The sequence below is a fragment of the Coregonus lavaretus genome (assembly GCF_964263955.1).
Source record: "Coregonus lavaretus genome assembly, chromosome: 22".
Lineage (NCBI taxonomy): Eukaryota > Metazoa > Chordata > Actinopteri > Salmoniformes > Salmonidae > Coregonus > Coregonus lavaretus.
Genome location: NC_140009.1, coordinates 28,273,241 through 28,282,581, shown reverse-complemented (window position 1 = coordinate 28,282,581; position 9,341 = coordinate 28,273,241). Strand labels below are relative to the sequence as shown.

Below are 9,341 nucleotides of genomic sequence, written 5' to 3'. Positions count from 1 at the left end.
GTTTTTCAACAGGACAATGACCCAACACACCTCCAGGCTGTGTAAGGGCTATTTGACCAATAAGGAGATTGATGGAGTGCTGCATTAGAGGATCTGGCCTCCACAATCACACAACCTCAACCCAATTGAGATGATTTGGGATGAGTTGGAACAGAGAGTGAAGGAAAAGTAGCCAACAATTGCTCAGCATATGTGGGATGTCCTTCAAGACTGTTGGAAAAGCATTCCAAGTGAAGCTGGTTGAGAGAATGCCAAGAGTTTGCAAAGCTGTCATCAAGGCAAAGGGTGGCTACTTTGAAGAATCTCAAATATTTTGATTTGTTTAACACGTTCTTGGTTACTACATGATTTCATGTGTTATTTCATAGTTTTGATGTCTTTACTATTATTCTACAATTTAGAAAATAGTAAAAATAAAGAAAAACCCTTGAATGAGTAGGTTTCCAAACTTTTGATTGGTACTCTGTGTGTGTGTATATATTTGGTCTTGCCAACAGACAGTTTGTGCCGTGCTATTCAGTGTTTCATACAGAAAGTTAAGGTTGATGCAACTGAAAAAAATCTATATACTAAAATATCACTAATATTAATTTAAGTTAGCTTCTGTAATCCAATTACATTAACCCAATCCATTTAGGTAAACAGTCATTTATTGATTTTTTTTCTCAATTATCATGTCCACATTGAACACATTTTCAAAAAAGTTGCTAAAGCAAGGCCACTCACGGAGCCACAAGAATGAGTTCAAATTGAATATTTGTGTAATGATACTTTATCCCAAATTGTGTCAGTACCTACCCCTGATGGCAGGCATGACTTACAAATTTGAAGTAAAAAGAAAAAACAATACCATAAACATACGTAACAGAATAAAATGACATGATATCTGAAAGGTATGGCCTATGACTTGTTAGGGTGTTCTACGACAAGCTAGATCAAGGATAAGGTATTAAGCAAGTGACAAAAACACATTTGAATCTAAATGGGAAGGAGAGTGAAGTGGTGAAGCTATTAGACAGTCTTTTACAGGAGTCAAGTGCATGAATCTTCCTTTAATATTTTCCTCCATGTTCCCAAGATAGGAGTCAACCTGCAGAGGGGGACAGGGATACAGTTCTGTGGTTAACAGAAGAGACACGACAGAGGGGATTATGGGAGATGAGCACCAAAGCTTGTAAAACACATTCTAATGAGCTCTTAAGCTCTTACCACTAATCTACTCTGTAGTTAAACACCAACAGTGGAGCGCATTTATTGTAGACGATTGTTTGTAGAATTCTCTCACCCTGAAAATCTGAGTGGAATTAAACACGTAACGAGTGCACACAGGCTTCACTCCAGGCTCATCAGCTCCACATCAAAGATGAGTGTAGAGTTGGGTGGGATGATGCCAGGGTGCCCTTTGCTGCCATAGGCGAAGTCTGGCGTGCAGGTCAGGGTCGCTCTCTGGCCCACGCTCATCTGAAACAAAATAGGTCCTATTTTGAAGATGTCATTCAATAACATAACCCTCACATTGTGTCCTTGCAAATCACTCCTAAACACATTTTTGGATTTTCCAAATGAATGAAAAGTGGTTTAATCATTAAATTTACATTTTAGTCATTTAGCAGACACTCTTATCCAGAGTGGCTCATGATTTAACAGTAGTGAGCACATACATTTTCGTACTGGTCCCCCGTGGAAATTGAACCCTGGCATTACAAGCTTATGCTCTACCAACTGGGCCACACACCCAGGAGAACCTTCTTACCTGTCCAACCCCCTCCTCCCAGCCACGGATCACCTCCTGCTTGCCAATCTTGAACTTGAAAGGCTTGCCTCTGTCCCGGGATGAGTCAAACTTGGTTCCATCAGTCAGTGAGCCTGCGTGCGATAGAGCATTTTTGTCCCCTCACAAAAACTGTAGCTAGTTACAGTTTGATAGCATCCATAATAAAATATCAATCCCCTGGATAAATAAACATCCACAGTATCTAGTAAACTAATTTAGCTATAAAAATAAAAAATAGGTATAGTTGCTTAACATCAGACTTAATCTTTAATTCTCACTGGTTTTCAGCAGAAAACTGGCAAGCTATAAGCTAGTTAGCTAACGTTAGATAGCTAGCTTATAGCTACTAGTCGTAGAAAAACGACTTACTTTTAATTAGATAAGCAAATGGTGTGACAGTTATGTAGTTTATCAGACAATATCAGTGTTGCAGATTAGATTTTCACTTACATTGTTGCCGACGCAAGTGGACAACTGATAATAGCTAGCTAGCTAGCTAGCTCGCTCGCTGACTTACCAACATAATGCACAACGCATGTCTGCCCTTTTTTGGGAAATGTCTGGCCTAAAAGATTGAAGAAAGGGCGAAAATTAGCCAGGCATTATGTAAACAACTTCATATTTAGAATGTAGCTATATCCACTTATTCAATTTAATCATATTTGCGGTTTGTTCCTTACCATCACCCGGGGTTATGGTCTCGATTTCTACTCCCATTTTGTCTCTCCGACGCACAAAAATGCAAGCGGAACTGGAAGTCCAGGGGTGTAACCATTAGTCCAAACAGTTGTAAAACGTTCGGTTTTGAAACTAAAACGGGAGTTTCTATTGGACATATTCAGGTAGATCCCGCCCCATTTCGTTCCATTTGCTTCCGTTTAAGAAACGTTTTCCAACAGAATCAATGTAATGAATATGCCCCAACGCATTGAAGACAAGGAAGGGGGAGGGCAACCGCAATTAATGGGTCAATGCCAGTTATGATTAGAATTAGTGCCTAATCGTTCATATCCTCCTGAGACCCAGCAATTCATTTTTGTCCTCGCTAGTGGACATCAGTTTTTGGTCCGTATCTCATACAAGCCACTGTATTAAGTGATGTTGTCCCTTTGAGAGGACATTCTGGGCTTTTCAATTATATCATGTGTGGGGGTGTGACCTTGACAATTTCATCTTCCTGGTTCTTGAAAAAAATTGCTGCCATCAATTAGCACATTTTATGGACATTTTAAAAGAAGTGTGTGTAAGTATTAATATTTTTTGTGAGCTTGGTATTCAAATTGTTTCTAGTAGGTGAATATCTCAGGAATAGTTAAGTGAGTTGTCAGGACTGTGTAATCATTTTTTCACATTAATTCTTAAGAGGCCATTGATGCACCGGTGTGTCAATCTAAGTAACATAATGAAAAAGATCTTCATAAATATCCGTCAATTTTTAAACTAGAGATATCAGTTTTGAACTGATAATTACAGTATTATGACCACACTATGGAAAGGGGAGACTCTCATGAGTGGAAGTGTAATGGGACATCTGAAGGTAACCCATACAAACGAATGGATGTATGTAGGTAGTTTTGTGCCCCCCAAAATAGGGGGTTAAATATGTGTTATATATATCCTGACCTTTCTTACTGTATTTCCTAGATATAGGACAGACACTTTAAAACCTTATTCCATATGATGTATTTTTTTTACTTTTTTTGCCATTTATGAATGTGTTATTCAATGCGTTTCTATGGGATATAGTAGTAAAGGCCAAATTCAATATTTTACGGAAAAAAAAGTACATTTTTTTTTTAAATCCCTAAAGGGGTCCTACAATTCAAAATCAAATAGCTAAATGATCCATGGTATGACCATCTTAAATAACAGCTAAATAAGAGCTTATCAAGAAAAGTCCTCTGTACTGGACACCCGGATGCCGCAAATGTTTGTGCATATTTTATGTGTGTGAGGAAATTATGGAGTGAGTGTTTGCATGTGTGTTGGAGTGTCAGTATGTGTAGTGTGTAGGGCCCTGTGAGTGTGCATAGAGACAGTGCAAAAATAAGAATCAAATACAAAGGTCAACTCCAGTCTGTGTAGCCATTTTTTGTTAGCTATTTAACAGTCTTATGGCATGGGGATAGAAGCAGTTCAGGAGCCTGTTGGTGTCAGACTTGATGCACCGTTACCGCTTGCCGTGTGGAAGCAGAGAGAACAGTCTATGGCTTGGGTGGTTGTAGTCTTTAAAGATTTTCCGGCCCTTCCTGATATAATGGTCCTGGATGGCAGGGAGCTCGGCCCCAGTGATGTACTAGGCTGTCCGCACCACCCTTTACCTATGTTTCTACTGTAATGTTAATTTGTTCATATTTACATACTAGTGACCACTACAGAGGACAATTTTGCACATAAATAAAATATAAATAACAATATTCTTTCCAAAAACATTTATTGGTAACATGTATTTTTCACCCAAAACACTTATGTTATGTAAGTCGGGTCTCGGGGATATTTACAAGTCCTTTCATTTTTGCAAGAGAGATCATAGATTGATGATGATGAGAACATGAAATGAAATGACAAAGGCTGACAGTCAACAATTTCTAGAAGATAGCTAGCTAAATGAAAAATGAATGTCAGATGACCTAGTAGCCCTAGTGTCACGTCTACTCCCGCTCCCCCACTGTCGCTCGACGTCGCCGGTATACTAACCACCGTTCCTGGCAACCCATCATTACGCACACCTGGCAACCCTCATTACGCACACTTGCGCCCCATCATGAGGCACACCTTAACTCTATCACTACCCTGATTACTTCCCCTTTATCTAGCACTCCCTAGCATCACTCTTCAGGCAGTATTGGTTCTGTGTTCGTGTCCAGACGCTGCTCTTGTTTTGTATTGCGCTATGTTCTTTATGATTATCAAACTCACCACCTGCTTCCTGACTCCCAGCGTCATCGTTACACCCAGGCCTATTTAAAGTGTATATGAAAAAATACATATTCACATTTTCTAATGAAGTTATGGAAATGTTTGCTTTTCCTCTTAACAAAAATATATATCCTAAATATTAAAATATTTGATTTGTATTTCCTTATGTCGGGTCAACACAGCCCTACAAGAAACATGAAGAATACGGCACAATAATTATATACACTTTTTAAATGTGTTTTTCATAGTGGTTTTTAGACCAATGTAACTTCAGACTTTCCTTCAGCCTCCTTAGTAGACATCATGTGATCAGATTTATGTGAGCAGTGATTCAAATCTGGCCTAGATTTCTGTGGAATGTGTTCTGAGTTGGGCATAGATTCTTGTGAATGTGAATTAAAACCGGTCCTGGACTCTTGTTGATTGTGCTGAGCAGATATGTATGACTGGTTTATTCATCTTTTTGGAGCCTCTTGAGGTTGTTGTGACATATCGAGGTAGACTTGTCTGAAACACAACAGGATTTAGCTGGCTGTGACTTGACACTTGACTTCAGACTAGGCTCGTGTGGTTGGTGTCTGGACTGATGACTGCGTGTAGATCCTATCTCCTCTTCTCCATCAGTTTAATGTATGGCTTCAACCCTGAATAGAAGGATAACAAGAAAACTGTTATTGGCCTAGGGCTACACATATTCAATGTCATGCAAATACAAAACATCAATAAGAGAGGAAGTTTGGGGCAGGATGTTTGAGAAGAAGCATAAACTCAGGCATGTGTAAGTGAAGGTGTGATGCAGTATGTTGGATTTAGAGGAAGCTATTGTCAGAGTAGGAGCACTAAAGCGGCCTCTTAGAAAGAGAGCCAAGAGTGTGCATGACTCACTCTCTGCCTTGCTCTCTCTGGTGCTGGAGGCGTTGTTCCTCGTTGATGGGGTACAGGTGGAAGAAGACCAGCCCTATCAGCAGCAGGGTGATGGGCAGAGGGGCAAACAGCACAATCAGAGCAGTCACCACGTCCTCACTTTGGCTACAGGCAACTGCACAGTACACTCTTAAATCTAAAATGGTTAATTGGCTGTCCCAATAGCAGAACCATTTGAAGAACCATTTTTGGTTCCAGGTAGAACCCTTTTTGGTTCCAGGTAGAACCCTTTTGGGTTCCATGAAGAACCATTAAAATGGTTCGACCTGAAACCGAAAAGGGTTGTACCTGGAACCAAAAAGGTTTTTCCTATGGGGACAGTTGAATAACCTTTTTGGAACCCTTTTTTCTAATAGTGTACCCAACAAAGCTGCAGTACAAACAAGCATACATACAAACACAAATTATACACACACATGCATTAAATACATAACATAAATTGAGATAATATGGTGATAGAAACATTAAATTAGATTTTACATAATGAGGGGGAGAGAACGGGAGAGGAGGAGTAGGTGGATGTATGACTCAATGTAATGTCATGGTTGAGTGTCAGATCAGCATATATCAGCATTTCAGAATATTCAACACTTGACAGGCTGTCATGGGGGTTTATGAATGAATCATCAAGTCAGCATTTTGTGTGTGTTGAGTGTCATTCAGAGTGACAGAGGCAGAGACAGAACTGGAGCAGATTACAGTAGAGAGCAGAGACACAGCCCTAAGTCAGAGTCGTGGCCTTCTAACTGCAGACTCACCAAGGCAACAGGAACATGGTTGCCAAGCTGAATCATAGCATCACACACATGGTCACGAAGACTGGCAGTAAATACGAAAACATAATAATTTCACACACACAGTAAGTAATTCGAATGGACTATTATTACTGTAAGCATAAACATTGTCATGAAGGGAGAAACAATGTTGTGCTCACAGACCAATGAAGAGTGTGATCTAGTTCCAAACCCATACCAGAGATGCCTGCAACAGTGGAACAGCTATAGTTGCTGCAATCTATTAGGACAAACAAACAACCATCCCAGGAATTAAACACTAACAAGAGAATGTCTTGTGGCTATAGTTTTTGCCCTTTAATAAGGAATACGTGGTTAGCTTGCAGAGACGAATACCAGCTACACATACATATATCAAATCATAAAGAGTATGATATGCCAGATTGGATAACAATTGTGTTCTGTCATCTGTGTATTGGGCCAATCAGACCGTCCTTTTGCGGTCAAGAGGGTGTGGGGTGTGTGATACAACTATGTGTGAAGTTGACAGAACTGTGTGTAGCAACAAGCAACATCTTACCAGCAGAGACAGAAGGTGCTGGAACTGGGACCCAAGCCCAGCTGCATGGGTACAGAACAGTGCAAAGTTCCCCAAAGACATCTAAGAAGGGACAAATGGGCGTTAGTTGTTTCAAGAATTATTCATTTGTTGTTGATATATTTGGATGCAGTCCACGCAATGATTTATCTAGAAGGCAAGTGCAGCAAAGAGGAAGCCAAGGATCAGTCGTTGGTAAGGAACGTGGCACAATAGTATCTTTAGAATGGAAAGATAGGACACATACACTCTATCCAGACTAGAGAGGGGAGCTGGAGACAAAATCAGAGAGAGGTGTAGTTCCAAGACTATCCATCATTTATCCCACCTCCCAGCACTAGACTCTTGAACACGTTCTACTGAGCCTTGACCTCCCATGTGCTTTGCTCTAGCAGTTCTAAACTAACCACTCTTTAACCCTAATTCCAGTGTTCTGACCGCTGACTCACCCCGCTGCTCTTTCACCCCCAGGAAGAGGACCAGGCAGCAGAGGAAGAACAGCCCACCCATGACCAGCGCTGAGGTCAGGAAAACCTTACACTAGGGAAAAATACACAAAACCTCACAGATAAACAAAGCTACACAAACACAAGTGATTCACATGTATGCATAAAACGCACAGGCCTATGGGTAAACAAACAAGAGAAACTCACGTCCTTGAAATGCACACTCCCACGTGTACACACACACACAAGAATGGCCTTTGTTGTGCTAAGAACAGTTAATTACAGTGTAATATGATATCCCTGGCACCATAGGTAAGTTCACTTCCACAGACAAATAAATTCTGCTAAGCCAACATAGTAGGATAGTGTTATGTCCTTCAGTGCTGGCTTAGGTTAGGGTTTGAGACTGGGAAACAGTTACTTGCACCATGTCCTTCTGCAGTGTGTCTCAGAGGGGAAGTAGTACCGTGGCCTGTAGTGTATCGGTTTGTGGTGAAGGAGTGTTGTGAGGCAGCTCCTGTCTCTGGTCCAGCTGCTGCCAGGCCCCAGCCCTCTCTGTGTAGAATACAGTCACAACCTGAGCCTGAATCACAGAGGCCACCAGCATCGCCAGCAGCTCCACACTCATCCCTATCAGAGAGAGAGAGATGAGAGAGAGAGAGAGAGAAGGAGAAACAGACAGACCAAGGGACAGGTGAGGTTGGAAAAACTGAAATGTATGATTTTATCAATTGTTACTGAATGCAATTCATCAATACAATGTGAAAAATGAGACAGAGTGGATGTGAAGCTCTTACTGTAGGCTATGGCAGAGTCTCTGTGTCATGCTCAGCGAAAGGTAAGGCACATTAATACACTGTCAGGAAAGAGACAGAAAAACAATGCAACAGTGTTTTGCACTAAGTACACCAAGTGTTCGGAGAAAATGAAAGCAATCCTGAAAAAGCACTGGCATATTCTGCAGTCAGACAAAAAAATTGCACACCTCTTCAAGGAACACCCACTGGTGGTATATAAGCGTGGTCGCAATATTGGGGATAGCTTAGTGAGATCTGACCTGCCCCCTGAGCCCACTCAGACACTCTTGACACCTATTCCAAATGGGAACTACAAATGTGGCTCATGCACACAGTGCAATAGCACTACAAAAACATCCTTCTTCAGACACCCACATACAGGTCGAAAAATCCCTGTTAGGAGTATCATCTCATGCAAGACAAAGGGAGTGATCTATCTCATCACCTGTTCATGTGGGAAAGCCTACATAGGACAAACGAAAAGACAATTAAAACAACGCATAGCTGAACACCACAGCTCAATCAGGTGTAAGAACACTGACTATCCAGTAGCAGCCCACTTTGTTGAAACTAACCATCCCATCTCCTCCCTCAAATACACAGGTATTGAGTGTTTTACTCTACCAAGGAGAGGAGGTAACATCGAGACCCTACTACTACAGAGGGAGGCCTACTGGATATCCTATTTAAAAACATTGACCCCTAGTGGTCTGAGTATTGACTTTGATCTCAGGCCCTTCTTATGACCAATTATATTTTCTGTGAACAGGTCTTGAAAATGAATGTATTCTTTCTACAGCTTATCAGCGTACACCCAATATGTTCCCCCTGTTGATTATGCTTATTATGCATTATGGTTGAACCAAAAGATTACATGTAACAAAAACATTTAATGAAATTGGAAATATTTAAATATAAAGGTGAAATTAAATGAAACAATGTATGTTGATGCTAATGTTATGCTAATGCTAATGATAACAATGGCATAATATATTCAATATGCCGTGGGCTATTGTCTTTTAACAGTTTCGCTCAATTCATTCTGATTAACCAAGCAATTACGACACACCCCTCACTATTGTCATTGGTTGCACTAATTGCACTGTTTGTCTACATAACCAGGTTCAAGCGTTCATGACATTACCCCGA

The 9,341-nt window shown here is 40.7% G+C and overlaps 1 protein-coding gene and 1 pseudogene across 2 annotated transcripts; both read right to left on the bottom strand.

Annotated features, from left to right (window-relative positions):
* Positions 1–632: 632 nt before the first annotated feature.
* LOC311150010 (peptidyl-prolyl cis-trans isomerase FKBP1A-like) lies at positions 633–2,532 on the bottom strand. The gene is made up of 5 exons (XM_084187251.1): positions 2,455–2,532; positions 2,292–2,339; positions 1,754–1,866; positions 1,286–1,461; positions 633–1,090 (listed from the first exon to the last, which is right to left on the bottom strand). Exons 1-4 carry the CDS (start codon positions 2,489–2,491, stop codon positions 1,333–1,335), a joined length of 327 nt encoding a protein of 108 aa, XP_084043377.1. The 5' UTR covers positions 2,492–2,532; the 3' UTR covers positions 633–1,090; positions 1,286–1,332.
* Positions 2,533–5,258: 2,726 nt separating this feature from the next.
* LOC311149907 (sodium-dependent lysophosphatidylcholine symporter 1-like) lies at positions 5,259–8,023 on the bottom strand (annotated as a pseudogene). The gene is made up of 7 exons: positions 7,862–8,023; positions 7,399–7,489; positions 7,100–7,221; positions 6,932–7,012; positions 6,842–6,845; positions 5,579–5,732; positions 5,259–5,337 (listed from the first exon to the last, which is right to left on the bottom strand). The product of its transcript is annotated as a sodium-dependent lysophosphatidylcholine symporter 1-like (transcript).
* Between the last annotated feature and the right edge of the window lie 1,318 nt (positions 8,024–9,341).

Bases quoted from the DNA above. Each gene is read 5' to 3' on its own strand.
- LOC311150010 (XM_084187251.1), bottom strand. From the start codon at position 2,491: ATGGGAGTAGAAATCGAGACCATAACCCCGGGTGATG. The intron at 2,340-2,454 runs GTAAGGAACAAA...TCAATCTTTTAG, and splicing joins GACCATAACCCCGGGTGATG to GCCAGACATTTCCCAAAAAA. The intron at 1,462-1,753 runs GTAAGAAGGTTC...ATTTTGTTTCAG, and splicing joins GGGAGGAGGGGGTTGGACAG to ATGAGCGTGGGCCAGAGAGC.